The 23,633-nt window shown below is 44.4% G+C and overlaps 1 protein-coding gene across 4 annotated transcripts in view; it reads right to left on the bottom strand.

Moving 5' to 3' along the window:
- The window catches only part of LOC138284067 (3',5'-cyclic-AMP phosphodiesterase 4D), a 1,206,532-nt gene that overhangs the window by 60,719 nt on the left and 1,122,180 nt on the right, over positions 1-23,633 (bottom strand). Inside the window, exon 1 of one of the 4 annotated variants that reach the window (XM_069222503.1) lies at positions 141-1,500. The exons of the other annotated variants lie outside the window; for them this stretch is intronic. Coding sequence (XP_069078604.1) covers positions 141-188 — 48 coding nt within the window. The 5' untranslated portion in view covers positions 189-1,500. Of the gene's footprint in view, positions 1-140; positions 1,501-23,633 lie in introns of those variants that run through there. 4 annotated transcript variants of the gene reach the window in all.

Here is a 23,633-nt window from a genome sequence, read left to right on the forward strand (position 1 = left end):
CATGATTTAAGTTCATGCACCCAGCTATTTTAATATAAGAAGCGGGTCATGGTGTGGTCCCAGTCCTCTGAGCATCATATTAAGGCAACAATCTTTGAACAAAAAAACCATAGTCCCTAAAATATGGAGCAAAACCTTACCTTTATGTAGCCCCAAGAAACTGACAGCAGGTAGTTAGCCTCCGGCATCTTGGCGGATAAACCTTAGTTATTTTTGCCACCCAAAAAAAACTTAGTTCCACAGGAGAATACAGCAGGACAGTAATTCAGATGTGCAAGTTTTTTTTTATCTCTGTAGCTGTGCAGTTCTCTGAAATTAGGTGCATATGAAGCATTCTGTTGAGGAATCCCAGTGAGCTACCTTCCGATTGTACAAATGCCATTTGTGAACATCCAAAGTGCAGGCGTGCATCAGGATTAGGGCGCGGGAATGCATTAGGACAGTCGACAAATCGAGAGAGCCCGGGACCTGCATCTTTCCGGAGCTTCACAGCTCTGTGGATAATGAAGGCTAAGATGCTCCGAGGCTGGAAGGACTCGTTCACTCCGACAGCAGCTCCCAAACAAGGACCTTCAAGGAAAGCCATACACAAGTGCCAGGAGGGTCCACCCATGAGCACCTTCTTAGAGCCAATCACAGTGCATTCCTTAAGAGCAATGGGGAGGGGAGGAGGATGAGGATGCATGACAATTTCTGATTGGAGCGTGTCAATACATCTCCTGGGAATGGGGCATTTCTCTGCTTCCTTTGTAAATGGCACAATCTAATGGCATCCTTGCGGGACCAGCTCCATGCAGGAAGATTAATTAGGTGAAGTTGTTGGCGCTGTGCCCAGTGCTTTCAGTCTCATGATGTGCTATTCTGGTTGCTGGTTTCCGCCCACCAACCAGCACTGCTAAAACTAAAGAAATTAAGCAAGTTCTAAATCTGAGTCAACAAACAGCACCTATATCAAACACTACAAAGCTACAGATTGCAAATATCACACGCTGTGCAGATGATTTCAGCAACGCACAGTCCACATATAGAAACATATAAATAACCCATTTTTCTTCGATACACATTTCCGTGCTCCTCAGCCTGGCAGCAGCTATGCATTGTCACCCGGCCAGCAGAGCACAGATGGAGCCAGGGCGTGCGTTCCTGAATAAAGTCTTCAGAGGTGAAACGTCATTTCGATTTTTCTCTGCGCCCAGCCGTCAGTTGGGGCCGGTGGAGTACAGGAGTCTGGTTTTTGTTGCTGTGCAGCTCCCCCCCGCTCCTGTCCATCTCCGTTATTCCACTTCATTTCATTATGAGTACATGAGGAAGGCGGGGCCTCCGTGCTCAATGTCAGGCCGTACCCTTCGCCGGCACCCGATGTAAACACACACCTGCCTCTGGCCGTGGGTTCCCTTCGGAGTGACGGCCACGTCGGTGCACAGGCGGCGCGAGGCGAGGGGAGCCCCACGAACAAAGCGCGGGAGATTGATTCCACGCGGCCTCCCCGCCCACGCCGCTGACTCAGCGCCTGCTGCGCCCCGGCATCCCCTCGGGCCTGCCTTGTGCAGGAGCAGCCTTCCAAACGGTGTCCGGGTGGGTTCCTAGCACGGTGGGTGCGCAGACCCTCTAACATCAATGCGCGCTTTGTTTACCAACTCGAATCCACCACACACGCCACTTCATGTATGTAGAACCGACTGCAGAACAAAGATCGCGTCTACTCTCAGCCTTACAAAAACGCTTAATAAAGAAGAACGCAAGCACGGTCGGATATAGCGCCGGTGGCGCCTGCTGCGACAATCCTTTCTGTCGCCCAGGCCTCAAATCCTCATCCTCCAGTGTTTTGCTCACTATCATGCTGCACCGTTGCCGCCCATCTCTCCGTGCGCTCTCTCACATGCATTGCATTTGTGTTATAGTGCTACTCATACAACTGTAGTGAGTCATAGCACTTTAGGGCACACACACATAATACAGAGCCAGTGTGTAGTCTGTAGGAAATGTTACAGAAGACAAAGACGATTGCAAGGAGTAGGAGTTCCACGCACATGTCACGGATACTAGTAGGCGGCATCTTTTAAGTGTGTTTAGTCTGGAGCAGCACAAACTCAGGATTTAAAACATACCACAGAGGTTGGGGTTAGCTTTACTAATGACGGTATTTCTACCCAAATGAACCCCTTTTAGAAACGCTAGGAGTAGGAAAGACTGGGGGGAAGAATCCCGTTCCAGCCTGTGCCATGCGCTGTGCACGCAGCTCTTCGATGGCAGCCCATAGCTCACTGTGCTGTATTCGGTGTGTGGTGGCAGCCCAGTGTGCTGGTGCATGGCCCTAACATACTGGGAGATTTAGTGAACCCCAATGTTTATCAAATGCCCAGGGGGCACAGCACCACTGGGAGGCCAATTCCACACGTTTTACTTTAGCACCGTCATCGGTGTAGCGAGATTACCTTTACATAGCGGTACACTACATTCAGAGCACTATTCTTCACATGCAAGTGAGAACTATGACTTAACCGATGTAAAAGAATCCGTATTAAAGGTAACATAGCAACCCCAGGATTCCCTGTGTTCTGCGAGTGATGGGCATGCCTACCCACATTACTGTTACCCCGAGTATGAGCGAGTATTAGAACCACTGCGACTTTACTGAGACTCCCAAAGGGGGAACAAGGGAGGCAGCAGTCATCTTTGAGCTGATGGACCCCAACACCATCTCACCACCTCCTCTTTGTCCTACTGCTAATGCAGAAAACAGGCACCATGTTAAGTCCTCCGATTCAATATAGCGGCTACAGGGTGGCCACGGGAAGTGGAGAAATCCAGCTGTACACGCTAGAATGCCTGACCCATATGTAGAAAAACCAAGTCCTCGATAGGAGGACGCTAGGGTCAAAGTCAAGGCCTTTGCCTCTGGCACACATAAAAAAGAATGAACAAGTAAAAACACTTGAGATGCTGCCCCACTCTTGGTGTAATGAAGCTGGACACTTGTAGCTGAATGGAGTCAGAAAGATACTTTGGGCCTGACTCAGAGTTTGGTGGTGACAGACAATCCTCTGGTATCTGGAGGAAGTGCTTAACTGGAGGATAATTCAGTTGAATTTCCTCTGTGCTGCAATCCGGTGGAGGAGGACTTTGTGCTGGAATAAAGTCATCAATGCAGGTAGCTAAGCAGCGTCAAGGGTTTTTATTGAAGAACTCTTGACACTACACCAACATTTGTGTGTGCTGTTTCTGAACACATTATTTGACATTTGCTTCCTTTTGTAGAGGAAAGCGCATAATCCCACTGGAGACCAGTGTAAATACAAGATGGCCGTATACCATATTCATTTTCCCCGATGGACTCTCTTCCACAACTTCCTGTCATAATTTTTTCCAAGTGTTAATTCTGTTTCCCCTCAAACTCTTGTGTTTACATTTTCTTAAGCTAATTTAAACACGCTTTTTTACCTCTGCACACCATTCATGCCAATAAAGATTTGTTACAGTTCAGGCCCAGATTTACTAAACCTCTTTGTGGGCACGCAGTGCGCAACTCACAATAGCACAAATATCAGCGCTTATGAGCATTCCAGAGCAAAAAATAGTTTAAGGTGAAATGTTGATGAGAGCACCTTGTAATGGAGGGTTTTACGTCATCAAGCGTCTTTCCACTGTAATCCATGAAAACGCGGCACAGCAAAGCCAGGGCTATTAAAATAGCATAGCCTACCTCTGCATGGAATTATAGCACCAAATAAAAGCTGGTGGGGCATCTTGGGATGTCACTAATGTAAGATGTAGAACTGCTGCACATCTTACATTGCTTACCTTTTGACAGTTGTCCTTGCATTGTAATCTACACTGGAGAGGGCACCTCCAGCACAAATCTTATGCTAGGTAGCGCATGGTCCTATTGCGCAATGCTTGTAATGGACAAAAGGGCCTTTTTGTGCCTGAGCATCGAATGAGATCGGTGCGTAGCTCTTATTAAATGTGGCATTGCACTATTTCTCCAGATTCGTGCAGCAGCGCATTGCATGATTGTTAGAAAGCCTGGCCTACAGTCCCTTTCCATGGGCAAAACTATCAATCTGGCCCCTTCCACCCATGGACGTCACGTCACCAAAAGGCCAGGGGTAGCGGAAGTGACATCCCGGGGCCCTTTGACTGCCTCTTTCACTCACACACACACACGTACTTACACATACACACAAATTCACACGTATACACACACTCTCACATAATCACTTTCACCTGAAAGCACGCTCACAACGTACATTTAAAAGCATTTCACTTACCTCAGCTGCCATGGAAGGGTGTATTCCAGCTAACTGGAATACCTCATTTTTATTACACTAATAGTGAATAATATGCTATTGCTCACTACTAGTGTAATACAAATTGAGAGAATACAAAGAGAGTGGACCCCCAACTGACGTCCATAAGGACGAGCTGTCACTGTGTTCCTGGCAGTGCATTTGCCACCTCTGAGGCCAGGGGTCGTAAAAGCAGTGCCAGGGGTCACAAAGGGCCGGCTATGGGTCTCGGCTGCGACCCCTAAATGGCGTCCATGCTTCCACCATTCAGTCTTTTGCTGAACAGATACTACTTAAGTGTTGTCTTTCCGCCGTGCTCGATGTTTCTTTCATTCACGCGGAGTCTCGCCTAAAGAGTTCCCTGGAGCGCACTTTCATCGCTTCACAGGTTTGTGGAATTACCAGCTACCTCTTTCATGCTCTTTTTAGCATTAATGCAGTGTATGAAGTGCTGTTGTGAAGGAATGAATTGAACCCGCCAGTGCCACGTTCAACCAAAATCATTTCCAGGCGCTTTAATGTGGAACATCAGCAAGTGAGTGAATCGAACACAAGGTTCTTTCGGTAGACCTCACCGCAGTGGCTCCAGGGCCCCCCTCGGCACAGCACCCTGGCCTGAGAGCTCCTGAGTGAACCCGGAGGTGGGGTGGGACTCCATGTACTGTGCAGGGCCCCCCTCAAGTTTCGTTACACCTCTGCCTCACTGTTGCTTTATTTTGCAGGTTAATTCAGTAAAACACGAGTACCGACGCGCGGAGTCAGGCTTTTCATCCTGTACTGTCTCGTTTCACCTTAAATGAGACTGCAGGGTTTGAGGCCGTGTTAAATAGCTACATAGGAAATGGCCACAAACAAACCCCCAGCAAAAAGACATTGCTCATTATAAAACAAATTAAACAGATCATAGGCCGGCATCCACACTACTCAAGACCGCAACAGCCTGTACAAATCTGTGTAATTGTCATGTACTGTAATTTCTACTAGTAAGATAGCTCAGGGACATAATGCACCTGCTGCTAAGCGGTAAATACCGAAGAACATATGTTCGTACGCAGGAAGGAATACTCCCCAAAGGCAGACTAAGAACAGGTGAGTTTGGTAAATGTTTATAGTGCTACAAATTTGCAAATCTGTAGTGGCAAAAGGTGCTAGAAAATGTCTGACACATAACTGTGTCCTTTGCTCGGGCTAGGCAATCAGTTCTCACTCTTGAACAAAAACAAAACTGCTACTTTTCGCACAAGCACAAAGCTGGGATTCAGAGCCGTGCGCGAGGGCGGAGTGTAGCATCACTGCTGAAAAGAATCCCTGTTTATACTGCCACAAAAAGCAGCCTCCGTACAAACGTTTATCCTGTACAGCCACCCAACTGCCGGGCTGAGACTACAACGAATCCCATGCTCGTGTTTTTAATGGTCTGCCGCCTCCGAGGAGTGGAGTAGAAGCTGCCGGGCAGCATGACTCTTCTTCAGCCTTTGAAAGGAACAGAGATCACCTACGCCACCGAAAGCAGCCGTCGCTGTGTTTTGCAGACGGGGTTTCGGAAATTCAGCACTCTTTGTCATGACGTCATCGTATTCTGGCTCGCATCTTCGCTTTAGACATGTTAGTATTTGCTGCTCTCTAGCGTCCGTCCATAAATTCGCTCAATTTGCCTGGTTTCCTGCCCTAGTCTTGTCAAATCTCTTTCATCGTTTCGTAGAAAATTGTTGTTTCTCGGCCCATGTAGAGTAGACAGACAATCTGGTATCAGGATAGCGTAACAGCGGGTGCAAGCAAGGGAGTACCTTTCAAAAATGCACATATTTGCAAAAATGTGCATCGCTGCGCTGTTCTCTGAAGCAGGATCGGCGCTTCACAAATACCCACAGGAAAATAAATATAAATCCTAAAACAATATGCACTGGACTCGCATCCCTTTCAATGCTCAATCCTTGGAGAAAAAGAGGATGTGCACATACAGTACACACAATTACTCATTCACTAGTGGAAATGTCCAGGCGTAAAACCTCTGTATTTCACTTGTTTTCTATAAAACCATTACCTTTAGAATTCTGAGTTATGCTTACTAGATGCTTCTCTCCAGCGTTGGACTGTGAATGGCAAGCGGAACACAAGGGAAGCTTGTCTAATGGACGTCGTTTGCGGATCCACTTTCTTTTCTGCCATTTTTTTAATTAAACTAATAGTGAATAATAGTTCATGATTCATTATAAGTGTAATAAAGAATGGATTATTGTTAGCTGGAATATGACCCTCCCTGCCAGGGAAGGAAATGCTTTAAAATGTATGTTTTGAGCATGCAGGCTTGAGGGTGAGAGTGTGTTTAGGTGCAAGCGTGTGTATTTGTGAATATGTGTGTATGTGTAAGCATGCATGTGTGAATTAATCTAATGGTTAATGTCACATCTGCTACCCCTGGCATTTCGACGAATTGACATTCATGTGTTCCAGTGCATGATTTGCTAGCAGCTTTCTTCAGAAAGCAAGTTAAATGACACAGATGATACTGTGTGTAGAGTTGCATTGACCTTTTGTGCCTTTGTGTATGTATTTTCTATGTTGGTGAACAATGCCACTTTAATTATTCAGTGCCTGTTGAAAAATTATAGTCCTACTTCTTTGACTGAATAACCAGATTTTTGTTTTCAAAATCTGGTCAACCTCCATAGTACCTACTGATGACTGATTTGATTCCATTGTTAATGAGTGAAATCAATTAAATCATACAGCGCCAATAGCGGCTGGTGTCAGGGCTGAGAGGTGAGGCAGGGATGTGGGGTGGGAGTGGATGACACAAAAACAAATGGAAACAAAACAAATATAAAATAACTTATCTGCTGCCCGCGTAGGTCAACAGTCTTTTGATCCTCTCCACTGCAGGCACAGGCTTCCAGCCTGCCCTGCGGCAAATCCTGACACTGCTCTCATGCTGCTGTCAGCAGCATGAGAGCAGTGTCAGGATTGGCCTGAGGACCCTTGATTTGCACTTCCAGGCAGACTGGGAGCCTGTACCTGCTGTCTCCAACCCGGCAAAGCAGCTCAGGTTGGAGACAACTCAGTGCACATATGGGTGAGGCCGTCCTGAGACCCACATGCGCACTGATAGCAGTGCACACCCCCCCCCCCCCCCACCCCTTGTCCCCTCACCTCAATGGCCCCACCATCAAGACTCAACCAGGCCCAAGTTGAAAAATAAAACAATAATAAACCTTTTTTTATTATCGTTTTATTTTTCAACTTTTGAGGGTGCTGGCATGGGGGGGGCGATGCCCCTCCGTCATAGCGGAGGAGCCGCCGCTGTACAGTGCCCGAGGTCACTGCCTACTTATATTTTTATGGAATGAGACGGTTTGTGGTTTTCAGAATCTGGGCACTCCACCTGTATGGAAGAAAATGGAGTGTCTGCAAAAGAGGGACCATTTCTTACCGCATGTTGTGAACAGTACAAAGACTTCGATATGTGCAATTTTCATGAATGGTAGAAGTGAAGGGCAGTTCGACCATTTGCAAGCTGCACGTGAGTAGGTTACAAAAATATAAATAAAAATATTGGAATGAAACCAAAATCATGCAAACTGAAACAGAACTGTCCCTTGGGCCTCATTGGTAAAAACCTTTTTGCACCGAAGTGACAGTTCTGGGTGCATAAAATTTAATTTATGCTTGGAAATCCCAAATCTCAAATCAGAAAAATAGGATTTGTGGAATTTTATTGAGGGTTTTTGCAAATCTCTCTACCTACTTGGTGGTCCTTTCTGCATGAATATGTCTGTGTTAGGAGTGAGAAAGGGGATGGATAGGATTTTACAGACTGGTCAGCAAATCTCCAATGAACGATCTGGAAATTTGTGGGTATTCACTGACGCTGTCGCTGCGTTTTTCGACCTGGAAGCAGAGAGAACCCTACTCTTGAAGGAGACAGGAGCTACTGTGGGATATGGAAAGGTACAGCTCCGCATTAAATGGGTTGTTATGGAAGCTGATTTGTTACGAGTGTTGGGGTGGCGCACAGATGCACAGGAGGGCCGATACAAAAACATATGCCGAGCGGATACTCTAATGACGAATGCAAGATCTGGCCTAAGAAAGGTATAAGAGGATACGCTGAAATTTAAATAAGACAGCAGTATGAAGAAAGTATAGGACGAACTGATAAAAGCCACAGAATATCTGTGGGGAGGGGGCTTGGTAGGCTAAGGAATAGGTTGCAAAGAGGTGTCCTTTCTGCTGGTGTACAACCCGAAGAACAAACTGAGGCTGCATCATAAGAAAGGTAATGGGGTAACATGAGCCCACCTCTTCAGCGGCGCAACAGAAAATAATGGGGCCCCTCTGCATAATGTGAAGAGGGCCCCGAGTCTTCCATATCTCACAGATGTTCATTGGCATTTGCTGCATGGGCATGTGTCACACCCCTCAGCCCGGGGCATGTGCGTGTGCCCATGCTCGTGTGCCAGCCACACTTTTAATGGGCCCTTCACTTCATTTTGCACAAGGGTCTCCATTTGCTTCAGAATATTGCACTACACCAATCAGATGGATTTTAAACAGCAAAGGCGTTACTATAAATTATAAGAAATATGAAAATAGACACAATGACGTAAAGGACATAGAAAGCATCGAACATTTCAATGTTGGAGGCATATCAATTAATTTCATGGTGTAGCACTTTTCTGCTCAGAAGACTTCCTGGGGGCGATTCAAAAACATATAGTGGGAAATTACGATGCCACGTGCGTCCTTAATTAGTGCAGGTGTTGGGCACTACCACTTAATTTGGGGAAGATATTTTATTTTTCATCATTAGACTTTCATCGTGTGGAAGGGAAATAGAAAGAAAAGGCAGGGAAATCGGGATAACTGGACACGACAGGGATGGAAACACATACAAGAGAGAAGTTAAGAGGCAGAAAGTGCAGGCTGGAAGACGAAGGGCATGAAGTAGAATCAGATTAGTCATATGAATCTAAAATGTAAACACCGTTCATGCACAACTGATGACAAATGCTGACGCAAGAGGTGCGGCCCTTTTTCTTTCTTCACATTGCCTTATTGGCAGTGCGCGCAGTAGGTTTCACGTCAAGAGTTACCCCAGCTCTGCAGACAGCGCCGCTTGTAAAGGCAGCGCGCGCCGCTCCTGTTTCCCCGCCCTTCTGCCTGCGATGCACACAAAAGCACAGTGTGAGCACTGCAAGAGGGGTTTCTTTCAAAATGGCCACTTTGTTCCTGTTTGCGGTTATTCGCGTTTGGGGACAACATCATAAGGACCATAAAGTTACAATTTTGTTTTTGAAAAATGTTTGTTAAAATTCTCAGTGCCAGAGGTAAACTCACTGGTGACAGCCAGAGTGATTGTGGGTAAAGGCAGGGCTGTCCGCAAGGGCAGTATCATGTTTGGCAGCAGCAAGATAAATGGCCGGATGGGTGGGCATGGCACTGCCCTTCTGCAGCCAGTACCCGTGCACGGGTTTACTTAACAAAGGTAGCTCTTAACATAGAACGCAAACTTAACTGGCTGCACTTTCTCGGCATGCACATTACCTTAAGGAGAGGTGAACTTGAGTCGCTGTGCTATGTCGTTTGGTATTCCAATGTTGTTGGTTAGACGCCTAAACCCAGCCATTGCATCCTTGGAACTCCACTCTATAAAGACTTTATCATATTCACGTCAGATAAGTCAGTAACTGATATTATCTACCTTTGTTATATGTTACCTTGCACTCTGAGGCTACCTCCAATGGCTTCTGGCACAATAAAAAAACACCCCTTAATAAATAAATCGGCTCGATATTGTGAAACACACAAAACTGGGGCATAACACTCTGTAAAAATAGGCACATAAGACTGCTAAAAATGTTGTGCTCGCTTGATGAGGGTGAATATATTTGAGTTATAAAGCTTCTGTCAAAATAAATCAATAAGAGTAAATTTGAAACCTAATAGCGATTTTTAATCAATTAGGATTCTTGGTAGAATGTTTTGCTTTCAACACTGCTGATGTTATGCAGACAATGGGCCTGATTACAACGTTGGCGGAAGGGGTTAATCCGTCCCAAATGTGACGGATATCCCGCCCGCCGTATTACGAGTCCATTATATCCTATGGAACTCGTAATACGGTAGTCAGGATCCGTCACACTTGGGACAGATTAACCCCCTCCGCCAAAGTTGTAATCAGGCCCAATGTGTTTTGGGGGTTTTGAAAAATACAATGCTTCTATACACATCAGCAACCAATAAACAATTGACAAAAGGCTCAAATTCCATATGGGCTGCACTTTCGTTTACTACAGTCTAGAACACGAGCATATTCAATATTCTTGAACGGTGTGCCTGTGGTGTTCTCACATGGATAGACGTTTAATAAATGAAACTGACAGCGTTTGCAGCTGCCTTCACAAATAAAACATTTTGTCCACCACGATTAACCTGGTCAGCCACAACCTGCCAGTGCGCAGACCAGTCTCATACACAGATCCTTACTGGAGAGCCTTAGCTCTGAAGATACAGCAGCCTGCTCACATCTCAGCGGGTCCTGCCACCTCACTACCATGGGCAACTGGGACAGCAATAAACAATGGCCACCTCTCTGGCGTGTCTTGATAACGAGGACCATCTAGTTGGACGACCATCACGGGCCCATTAGGGACACTGTCCTTGGAGCGTGTCCTCAGCTTGACTCATGCACCAGTGACATAACTCTAATTCCCACAACAAACTCTGATGTCACACACAGGATTAGGCCTTTAATTAAGGTTAAGTAGCAGAGAGCTGGTTTCTCTGCTGCAGGCTAAGTAAGGGACTGTCAAATCCTGGGCAAATGGGGATTTATAAGAGGCGTATCGAGTCTACTAGAGCAATACCTTATGTCTAACTTAAGTTCACAGAAGTATGTATTTTATATATCTATCCTCCTCTCGTTTTGGAGTGTTGCCTGACAGCTTCCTAACCGCTAGCAGTGCCTGTTATTGCCGCCATGCCATAGCACCTATTAGGACCGCCAGTCTCCTCCTCCAAAAAGACCAACAGGCACTCATTGTACGTGCAGTTCAGCAGTTTATTGTTACGATGGAAAAACAGGAACGCGTTTCGGCGAAGGCGGCATTGCTGAAATACGTTCCTGTTTTTCCATCATAAAAATAAACTGCTGATTTGCACGTACACTGAGGCTGTTATTATGACCCTGGCGGCCATGAGCCAATGCGGCAGTCTGGCCTCCACATTTTGACCATGGCGAAAGCGCCACGGTTCGACCGCCGGCACTGCCAGGTTGCCACCGGTCGGCAGCCTGGCAGTGCCGGCAGTCTTAATCCACCAGGGCAGCGTTGCCCTGGGGATTACGACCCCTGCGTCCGCCAGCCTTTGCATGGCGGTTCCACCTGGTGCAGACTGGGTGCCGGGGGCCCTGTACTGCCCATGCACTTGGCATGGGCAGTGCAGGGGCCTCCATGGACAGCCCCATTGCGCTTTTCACTGCCTGCAAAGCAGGCAGGCAGTGAAAAGCACAATGGGTGCTATCGTACCTGATGCACCGCAACATTGCAGCTGGCTCGATTACGAGCCTCTGCCGCCTGCCAAACTCTTAATGAGGTCCTGAGTGCCTGTTGGCCTTTTGGATATATATATAATCTCTAAAAAAACAAAGGTTACAGGGACGTTCAAGTTATTTTAAATAACTATAACTCGTGCTCTAAGGTAACTATAACTCATGCAGTTTTTTCCTCAAAAATGTTACTGCAAATGTATCAGTGATATTTTCAAAGATGACACAAGTGTTGCAATATGTGGTGTAATTATCAGTGCATGGCGAGGGCACGAGTTATAGTTACTTGAAATAACTCCAACTATAACTGCTGAATTTCTATGTTTTTGTACATTTAAAATGTGAGCCTAACTATGTAGTCTCTGTAACCTTTGTTTTTTTCAATGAATGTCTATGTTTTTTTAAATTACATTTCCTAACTTTAACGATCTGTAACCTTTGTTTTTTCTAGTAAATTTCTATTTTTTTTTTTAATGTAAAGCAATTTTAATTACTATACGTTAATTCAACCACCGCCATGCATGGCCTTCTACCGTGCATGGTGGGAATGGGCCACAGGGCCTGCGGCCAACCTCTTACAACCACTCAACGCCCATGTCACGCAAGGCCTGGCCCTGCTGCCAACCCCAATAACAAACCAATTCTGCGCCACCCAGAGAGTTTTTGTAGACTTTGATGAATGATATACTCAGGATGAAATATTTTAGGGCAAAATGAAAACAAAAAAATATATTTGTCAAGTAGAAAGACACATTTCAGTATATACTCTAAATATTTGAATATGAAAAGTAACTAAAGCAGGAATGTGACTACTGACACACCTAGACTGGAACCCTCAACCTTCAGGTTGAAGGCCTGAGACCTTAACTTCTAGGCCACAGGTGACTCTTTCCTATGCAGTTTCCAGACATAGATATGATGTTCAACCCAAAGATTTTGATGGCAAAAAGATGTGAATGTTCCATCACTAGGAATGTTTAACAGTCAAAACACTAGTAAATAAACAGACACACAGGTATGAGATACCAGAATCTGAGCTTTCAACTTACTGAGTGACAGTCTAAGAGCTTTCCTATTAGGCCAGATGTGAGTCTGGTCTGCTGTGCATTAAAAAATGACCATAAAATTCGAACCAAACTTGAAGTCATTCCATGGAGTTATTGTAATGCTCTTGTCACAGGATGACTTCAAAGCTCCACACAGGCAAGATACTTGGTCCAGGAGAGGACTGCGGTGGGAGCCTGAAGGCCCCCGGGGGGTCCTAGTCGGCTCCCCGGTCCTGCAGAAGCTGGCACTGCTCCTGCAAGCAGGGAGCTGCTTTAAATAGCACCTCCCCGCCTGTGGGAACAATGTTTTCATCAGTTTCCCTGCACACAAATTTGTGTGCAGGGAAACAGATGAAAACTTTGCTTTCTGTAAGCAGGAGCTGTTTGACAGCTCTCGCTTGCAGAAAGCTGAGTTATGTTTGTTTTTGCTTGGTGGGAGCCGAGGGTGAGCACCTCAGGAGGTAGCAGGAGCCGGCCCTGGAAGGTGGCAGTCCCCAGGGCCATAAACGGCTCCACGAGAGAGGGGTGGCAGTCACCAAGGCTATAAATGGGTCCAAGAGAGGGAGCCGCATGGTTCCCTTCCAGTGTTTATTTTATTCCCCGGGAGTTAGTGGTCCCCGGGACGAGGTCCATGACAGACCGCTTCATTATTTTATTTGAGCGCCAGGGAAGTGGCGGTGCCCAGGGTGCGGGGGCCATGTCCCCCATATATTATAGTGAATGCCCCAGAGAGGTGAAGGTCCTCTGGACTGTGGGCCCCCCTCTGCATTCATTTAAGACATTTTACCCCAAGGGAGTGGTGGTCCCTGGGGTGCGGGCGGGCCCAGCGGGCCTGCCCGCATAAATACATTGTATTGCCCCATGGCGGTGGTTAAAAAAACTACTGAACCGAGTTACACCAAATAACAAAAAGGCTTCTTTCTGGACCACAAGCTACCTTTCTGCCAAATTTGGTCTAATTCTGTCAAGCAGTTCGGGCTGTAGTCGTGTTCGAAATCCCTATGGGAATTAAAATGGGAAAGAATCTCAGGCACACTTTTTTGGGGAAAATTTTGTAAAAATTCCTCAAACTGCACCAAAGATATAGGCAAGGGAAAAAAAACAACTTTTTCAGTAGGTAATATATGTGCATATGGATATATATACATAGATATATATATACACATATATATATATATATACATACATATTCACCTATTATCAATCTGAGCTCTTCCCAGGTGGTTTGAATACTTAGAAGTTACAAAAGAAAAACGGTTCACAGGGATCACTGATTTCTAACTGATACTATGTGCACGCCTATGCAGTGGTATAGCAAAAAAAGGTTAAATACAAAATGTGCATGTGGCTAATTTTATCCCTCATGTTCCAAAGGAGGAAACCAAACATACCACTCTAAAGTGAAAACAATCAAACAATCCCGATAATAAGCCAATGCTAACTATGACAACAAAAATAATACCTACCAATGGCACTTCCTCTACAAAAAACACTTTCTAAAGGCAGTAATTGAAGGAACATCTTCCCCTTTTATTGGTCTTTAATAAGAACTGTTTTCCGTTACCAACTTCAGCGCTCTGAAGTAGTAGGCTACACGAAGCACTACAAAATGAAATAAAGAAATATTCTTTCCAGTCTTACTGACTGGGCAATACATTCTCCTTATTCTAAAACAGAACGGGGTCGCTGTAAGCCTCGGTTATGACCTAAATACAGATCCACGCAGAGATATCAAACTGCTCAGCCTTCTCTTCACTGAAGAGGTTGTGCGCTCATCGTTACATAAACTGCCCTTTCCTTTGAAATTATTTGGCACACAACTCTGGATGTTTTCCAGTGCACCAATATCATTTTTAGGTGTGCCTGGAAACAGGTTTAGCTAGCTACTAGCCTCATGTCAGGAAAAAAAATAGATACATGGAGGGGCTATGGGCCAGTCCTCTTTACCAACACGTCTGTGTAACTGTCAGTCACAGTTTTATGCCACCCGCCACTGCAGGGGCAATGGTTAGCCCACTTCAGCGAGGGCTGGCATTTTTTTCAGATCACAAGAACATCCGCCTAGAAAGAAGTGTACCGTCTGTTAGGCAAATAGATTACTTTGCCAGTGCTCTTTTCTTTTCTTTCCATTTTTTATCTTTATTTTTTTAGCCATCCTTGTGTGTTCAAACAAAGAATTTAGGTTACATTAATTCATAACCAATAATACATTTTCTTTGCGCCAATAATAGACCTATTACCCTGTGATGGGCATTATAACTAAAATAAGATTTTTGCAGTTGTTCTAGGTGCACTTGCCTGCTAGGATGCACGTATAATCTTTGGTTGAAAACACGATGGTAAATATATATGAACATCTCACCGGCTTGCCATGGCCAGACATATTGGCTTTGCCAATGCTTGCTCATGAATGGTACTAAAATCTGTTCACAGTGTTTCAAATGAAGTCTTGCGGTTCAAGCTAATACAGCGTGTGTTAACTTTTCAACAACCCACATCTCCTCTAATCCGCCTGAGGCAGAAAAAGTAAGGACAAACTGATACTGTGCGTTGTAGCAACACTTTTGAAAAGGCTCCTTGTACATACTTATAGGTTGCTACTTATATAAAAGTAAATCATTCGACATGTGCGCACTTTTTTTCAGTGAAGCCTTGTGGAAGCACATACATCTAAACAAGCAGCGCCCAACCATCATGTCATTCAAAGTGTTCCCTAATGCGTCAGTCGCTAGTTAAAATAGTCTGCAGACATATCAGTTACTTGACCAACGCAGAGGGAAATGGAAGATGAGCAAACGGGAACCCCTCTAAGCTTGTGCCGAGGAAGGCAGGCTAGGTAGCCATGCCGTTCATTTGTAACTATCTCTATGTTGGCTAGACCTTGGGGACCCAACAGTGTGGTGTGGATGTGGCCTAAAGGCCAGAGCTGCCAACTTTGGAACTGGGATACCAAATTCGAGGCCCGGCCAGGTCCACATCCTGTGATTCTGACAAAACCATTTACTCTACCCATGCCTTAAAAAAAATCATCTGACCTTGTGTAATGTCATCTAGTACTCATGTAAAGCGTTCTAATGCCCTAGGGCAAAGTATGCACTACATGAAACTGAACAAAAATAATAAAAAAATAAGCTAGCAAAGTACAACCACACATCAGCAACAGGGGTCCACCTTAGAGACGTAAAAAGTTGTCCATCTGGTATTTCTTGCATTACTGCTCTGGTAATAGTTCACATTGGTAGTAACGGTTTGGTACAGTATGGCCAAAGGAATTTGGTAGACCGATTGATTAGTGAGCTGTCCTGACTAACATGAATGTTCCCAGGAGCAGTGACTGAACGGTCTCATATGATTCCTAGAATAATTTGAAGAGAGGGTCACCTGTTTGGGGTTTCAACGAACCTGATAAGCGCCTGAACAGAAGGCTTCTCAAACCACTCCCCACAAGTAGCCTGAGTTCGACCCACATGGATGTCTTAAGGGCAAAACATTTTTTCCATTGTGACGAGATACACTTGTATCAGGACAGCAGTGAGATTTTTGCTGATATCGTGTTATCTTTTTCTTCACAGTTCATGGCACCTTTTGGGGAGGCTGGCTGCTAAGTGATCTTTCCTGCTTGTGGCAGGGTGGGCTCATGGTTAGCAGTGGTATTTCGGGTCACCTGGACATCTTGCATGACAAATTATTTCACAAGATTGATTAATCTAAATCTTGGCCTCGAAAGGGGGGAGGGAGTATGCCGCCTTAAATAACTACAGGGGTTGAGGATGGACGCTGCCACTACTGTTTCTGGTTTCCGTTTGGCTTGGTGCTACATTGATGTGAGCCCTTTTGTGGGGGTTGGGGGGGAGGGGCAGGAGTGAGGGAGGTTGTGTGTGCCAGGGGATGAAGTGTTGGCCTGGTTGTCCAGTACATCTCGTTGTCGGGTGTCAGTTGGTCCTCGAGGGAATGAATGCCTCTGGCACGGCGTTTTAGATGCACATCAGCGCAGATCGCTTTCCCTTTTAGGGGGAGCTGAGGAAAATAATTTTAGTGGGCCTTCACACTACAAGTTTTGCATCGGGATCGTTGGTTAGGTTCTGATTCTGTGTAGCTTACCCTGTATGAAAACCAATATTAACGTTAATGTTAAGAATGTGTAAGATGTCAAATGTAATAATTCATTGTCTGACAGATGTCTGTATGCCATTTGCAAGAATATTGTAAATAAATAAGGCCTAAGATGTTTAACTCTAATCAAAGTTTGGCTCAGGCCACTTCTTTCTGTGCCAGCCTGTCTATTTCACTGGGCCTCTTGCAGCACTGGCCAGGTCCCCTTCTTCTGCATCAAGGCTTACTTCAAATGGGGTGAGTCAGAATTAAGAGAGTGCTTGTGAATGGCACGGGCATCGGTCTCAATGGCAGCTGCCCACTTTGATCCTGGGGACTGTCCACCAAAGTTGCTGGCCTTCCAGCAGGCGGCACAGGTGGCAGGGGCCCTCGTCTATGGGCCAGCCCTTTCAATTTTAAAAGACAGGTGTCAAGGGATGAGTGACCTTTATTGCCACCACTCAGCCACTTGCCCCTGAGCAACCTCCACCACCTGCTTCGAAAACCGAGGTGGTAATGTAATGCGCAAATAAACATGATCACAGCTCTTCACTTGAGTATACCTAAAGTTTCGGTCTATGTTTTGATTTCAAAGCACTACATTGTCACTTGTTACAGAATTTCAGAATCAACTTCAGGATCTTCTGGCTAATTAATTCTGTCTAGCAGACACTCTCTCCTCACATACTCACTTACACATCACCAATGTATTCATAACGTACCTTACATCCAGACATATGTGTACTACTTACCACCTCTTCATACCCAAGTGAACTGGGTGATTTTCAATCCCCTTTGTGGCAGCACTGGGAACAAATAAACAATGGACTGGGATACAACTCAGAGTAATTTCGAGGGGCTGAGATTATTCCATGCATTCCAGCCATCCAATGGAGTAACGAATCTTGAGGGAGCCCCCCTGCTTCATTATTAGGGTTGTAAATAAATGTGTTAAGGTCACACTGCACTACTGACATAGTGTTTCCAGTAAAAACAAAAAAAAGTGTGCACACATTTGAAAGGTTTACCAATATGAGACTACGCATAATGCTCCCAGAATGTTCTCTGATTAGATGCAAATGTTTGCAAAACCTTGTAAGCAAGAGTGATGATTCTTTGCTTTACAAAAAAAAGTTCAGAAAAAAATGCAAGTAGAAAAAAAAACACGTTTTGCTGTGAAATTGTAGGTGCTATTTCTTTCAAGTGTCATTTAGTAAAATGTGTTGATGCACGCTAGTATTTCCAAAAATATTCCAAAATGAAAAATCAATGTAACCATTTTCAAAAAGATTACGGGAAGCATGAAAATAAACAAGCACTGGCAAATCCAACCTATCTGACATTTTTTTGTGAGATTTTTGGCTTCGTCAAAGCATGTCTTGTTTTGACATGGCTTTTTTAACACTTTATTGTTGTGGGAGCTGCCAATCCCTCACCATTGTAACACACTGGCAAAAAAAACACACATTGCCACCAGTGGCGTAACAAAGCCCCCTCCACCCTCCTCCACGGGGGCCCCAAGCACAGCACCTGCCCTGAGTGAGTCTGGAGAGGGGGGCTCTCCATGATCTTTGCAGGGGTTTTTGTTATGCCACTGATTGCCGCAGTAGTTCCTGGCACTGATCCAAACTACTTTGTGTGCCAAAATGCTCCTTGTGGAAGAGCAGAATGCGATCACTCACAGTAAAGCCAGCCGACAGAGAGAGAAATAAAATTTTAATAAAAGCAAATTGTCTTTGTTAACGCCAGACCTAATTAGGGACCCAGTTCTTGGAGAAAACTACACAGGTGCACCCACGGTGTATGTCTTTGAATTAATGGCTTTCATGAATTCACAAGAACTTATGGAAGTAGACCAGGAAATCGTTCTCCTGTTATATTTGTGAACTGTATTTTAGGACGAGCAAAAATGCATGTGTAGATTTGCTCATGGGGGAATCTATTGAGCGTTTACAAGTTCACTTTCCCTCCAACCACTTTTTTCCCGATCCTGTAAGAACTTCTACTTCTGCCATTGTCAGGAGTAAATTTCCAACCTTTCTCATTATGTGAAAAGATTAGAGAAGAGCTGGTGAAAATCCTTAAAACATGCAAGTTAGTAGGTATGCAGACTCAAAGTCATTCCAGCCTTGGAAATATTGCTTACTGTTTCCTCCAGCCCAAGTATGTAGATCTGCAGAAAGGTGGCAAAATAAGGAAATTGCTGTAGTAGGGATTGACATTGTAAGTATTCAAGCTCTACTATAGTAGTAGCCCTTATCAGAACTCTTACATAATGAGACCGCTGCCATAATTTGTCGCAGAACTACATGGCACAAAAGGGACAAGTAGATTTTTTTACAGGACAAGTAGACTTAAAAAGCAACCTGTCCCATGGACAAGTAGATATTTTATTAAATTCCACCCCCCAGGGTAAACACAATAAGTACTGAAAGTAATAATCAGAGAAGACGTGAGGAATGCAACATATCACTTTTTTGCTTTTCTCATTGGAATCATCATTACAAATCACATGTAGCATTATGTGATGCCGCATACCCTCACCATGGTCAATGTAGACATTTAAGAACTGCATAATGCTTCTGGACTTTTTAGCACTCACCATTAAACCAACAGCAAGTACACAAATGCACCTTACGACAATTATGTAGGTGACATGGAAATATTAACCCACATAAATACATGCACCTGTTCACATGCATAGATTAAACTAAACAGTTTGTGCATAATATTCATACATTTAATATCAAAATAGTCTGCTTACAGCTTCTTTTGAGAAGTAACAGTCTTGCAAGGTGTCATCTGGAGTTCACAAGAGCCTAACATGAACCATAAACATGTTTGCACTAGTGCAAATTTTAAGGGTTTTACCTTCATGAAATTATATTATTACAATATAGAGTGGTAGCTACAGTACAAACCAAGGAGTGTATTGCCTGTGATTAACCTTTTTACTGAGGTGAATGATTAACAGATTACTAAACCCTTGTGTAAAACTTGCTATGCACAAGGAGACACAGGTCATGAATTGATTAGTGCTTCACCATTAACGGGATCTGTTGTTTGACGGGATACTGTGGCTTCAATTGTGCACTTGCCCCTATATCTTAAAGTAATGAGTGGAGGCTTTAGAGATGGTGAACAGAAACCCATCAGTGTGTTTCTTGTGCTAGCCCTTCTGCGCTTCTCCCTCCAAACGCTCCCACCCTCCCATGCTCCCTCTTGCTTTGTCCCTTGTGCACTTCTCACCATGCACCATTTTTCTCTTTCCCTGATGTGCTGCTCTCTCTCATGTAATTCTCTTTCCATTAAACTTCCCTGCACCCACTGTTGTTTTTGCCATTGTGTGCTTCTCCCCCGATCCCGGTGTTAATCTGTCCCACATGTGCTGCCTTGCCCCTCCTCCCTCCATGCCCCTCCACCAAATTATTTTTAAATCATTTTTGGCAGTTGGTGCCCGCCAACTTGGATCAGTAAAAACAAAAAAAGGGGGGAATGTAAGTAGGAGATGTCCCAAAAAAATGGGAAAAGGTGTGGTCTTCCTGGCAAAGTCAGAGGGGAGTGGGTGAGGAAGCAGATGCTTCAACCTCAATCAGTGAATGAAATGTCGATGTAGGTGCTGTTGTCACTATGTCCAGCACTGTGCTGCAGTACTGCACTGATTCCATGCTTCAAGATATTGATTGTCACCATTTCCTGCTATAGGTTATCACTGTTGTTGACTGACGTTTATCATTCTGACAAACCAATAAAAAGATTTTATAAAAACAAAAAAGGGGGAATGGTGCTGCGTCATTCTGTAGGCATAGACCTACAGAATGGTACAGAATGACGTGATCAGTAACATCAGTTCTGTCATTGCACGCTTTCCTTTTTTTGTCAATGCTGCACAGCATCTGCAGACTGCATTGGCAAAGCCAGCAAGTCCAAAAGGCGAGACCTCTTGGCTTTGCCATTGCTTTTTGATAAGATTGCATGACATGTAAGAACTACACAACCTTAGAGTACACATATCCCAGTGCAACCCAAGCCTCATAAGTAAACTATACATTAAATACTGGAGGAAAATAAAATAAATCTAAATGTAGAGAGGGTCAGCACTTTGCAAAAAAAGGGAAATCACACCTTTTCACTATTTAAGCACAGCTGGTAGTGAATACATGCAAATTTACATGCCTGCAAATAGACCTTGTTCAGGTGGGAGACTCGTGATTGTTATAGCCAAAATAGGGTTTATTTTGCCTCTGCCGCCTAAAATTGCCTCTCCTTCAACAGAAGTAAATGGGAGTAATACATTGTCCAGAATATTTTTTTAAATCTCCCACTTCCCTCTTCTAAAATGTTGGTATGTATGAATTTATCAAATCTGAAAAACAATAAGCCATCTTTGCTGGTCTATTTTCACAATAGTGTTAGCTGCAGTATAAGTTCAAACACGCTCTCTTGGTTAAACTTTTCAGTCACCCTCATTTTGAAACAGCTACTTATTTTAGGCTAATTTTGATCAAAAGCTATATAACAAACTGCTTTGACCCCTGAACAAATGTATCTACTGGATCAAGGTAGATCAGGCTGTCCACTCCAGAAGACAAATTTCAGGTTTTACAAAATCCACAGCTTTAGGGTGACCATACGTCCTGGTTTTCCCCAGACAGTCCCGGTTTTTAGAGGACTGTCCCGGTGTCCCAACGTTTCTCTTAATTTTAAATATATAATCCGGTTTTTGGGACAAAACTCAGATCATTAAATAAATGATCCGGTTTTTGGGACAAAGGTCAGATCATCTAGAGAAGCATAAGTTAAAGGTGTGCTCTCCTTTAACGGACACCTACAAAATATGAAATATTTAAAGTAATTTATCTGTTACTGTCAGGCAACACAGTCCCCTGTCTGCTCCCAGCAGAGAGACGGAATAGGGAGCAGAGAGGTGGGTGGGGGCGGGTTGGGGGTACAGGGTGGGAGGTAAAGCCATAACTAATTTTATATATGTAGTCTTGTAAATAGTCTTGTAAATGTGTGTGTATAGGCACACATTCAAAGGGAGAGTAAAGCATGTAGTCCTTCTTTTATGTCTGACCTGTCCCAGTTTTTGCTCCTCAAAATTTGGTCACCCTACACAGCTTCCAACACAATGGGCACGACAAAAACATTGAGCGTGACAGAAAAAACCTTGCAGTTGAATGAGAAAAGTGGATGCAAAAAGAGAAAGGGGGAAATGGTGCAAAATAGGGAGCATCGGAGACACTTTTCAAGATCAGCCAATCAGCTTAACAGCACAGTCCAAAGATAGCAAAAACACGCTGCTGTATATTCCAGTGCCAGACCGGATCAGTAAATGCAAAATTCCGCCATCTTAGTTTGGGACGCCTGACCCCGTTTTACCTTTTGAGAAGGCTAGAGAGCAGGCCTCAGCGCAGGGTAAATAACGGCACACAGTCAGGAGTGCTAGGTAACGCGGCTCACAGCAAAACAAACAAACCCAGCAGGGCCCGTCACATGCATGCCAGAGCAAGTTCGCATCAATCACGCTGACTAGATATCACCCTTTCAAAGGCATATGTTGTACAAGGGCTCGCTGCCTCAAGCGCTCCTTCCTTTCAACTGGGACTTGATATTCTTTCCTAAAGAGGGGCTGACTAAATGGAGCCTGCACTTCAGACAGCGGGGTCTAAACTGACCCCTGGCCTCAAGTCGTCAATGGTGCAGTGGTAAGGCCTAAAAGTTGGCTGACGAGAAGTTAACCCAGTGCTAACACTGCAAACTCTAAAAACCGCAACCTGGCTTGATTTTAGGGCGTCTTAAGGCAGCCCTAGTTTGAGGCTTACATTGTTATTATTATAACGAGGATCAGGACTGATATTATTCTTATATTATCACTACTATTATTGACAGGAATGTGTATAACAACAACATCATTTGTATTATTCATATCATATTTATTATTCTTGTTGTTAGTGTTCTGATGATTATTATTGCTATTTTAAGCATATCACTACTATTATAGGCAAGAATTGTAATAGCGAGTAACGGAAACTCTACCTTCGAACCGTGTATCTGGTAAGCCATTACCAAAATGTGCAGGCTGAACCCACTCCTTGGCCATACAAATAATTCAAACCGAGCCACCCAGGTCCTGAGTTAGATTCACGTTCAACTGTTGAGATGAGGGGCACAACACACGATTCACGTGGGAAGGCATCGTGGCCTCAGACTCAGAACTGCACAGTGGTCTACAAGTGACCTGTTGGCACAGTATAGAGAGGCTAGCTAAATAACCAGAAGGGCAGTCACAACAAATATCGACAACAAGACCTCAGTAGCATGTAGGGTTTCAACATTCGTAATTGTTAGAAAATAAATATCAGATAATGGACTTCTGGTGGCAGTAAATTGCTGCATGACATGGAACGGGGAGTCTCTCCTTGCTCTGGCAAAAGACTGTGGGCCCTGCTGCTGGATGACAATATATTTAAGACTGCGGATCCAGTTTAGTAGGAAACTGGAAATCGCATATATATTTTCTTTAAACTGCAACAACATAATAGTAACTTTTTATTTATATAGCACCTTCCACCGCACCTGTGCTGCTACTAGGTCCTGTAAATGACATATGGCACTATAACCCAGTTTGTAGTATTCCACTTGTCGACCTCAGAAGGA

This window comes from Pleurodeles waltl, chromosome 1_1 (assembly GCF_031143425.1).
Source record: "Pleurodeles waltl isolate 20211129_DDA chromosome 1_1, aPleWal1.hap1.20221129, whole genome shotgun sequence".
Taxonomy (NCBI): domain Eukaryota; kingdom Metazoa; phylum Chordata; class Amphibia; order Caudata; family Salamandridae; genus Pleurodeles; species Pleurodeles waltl.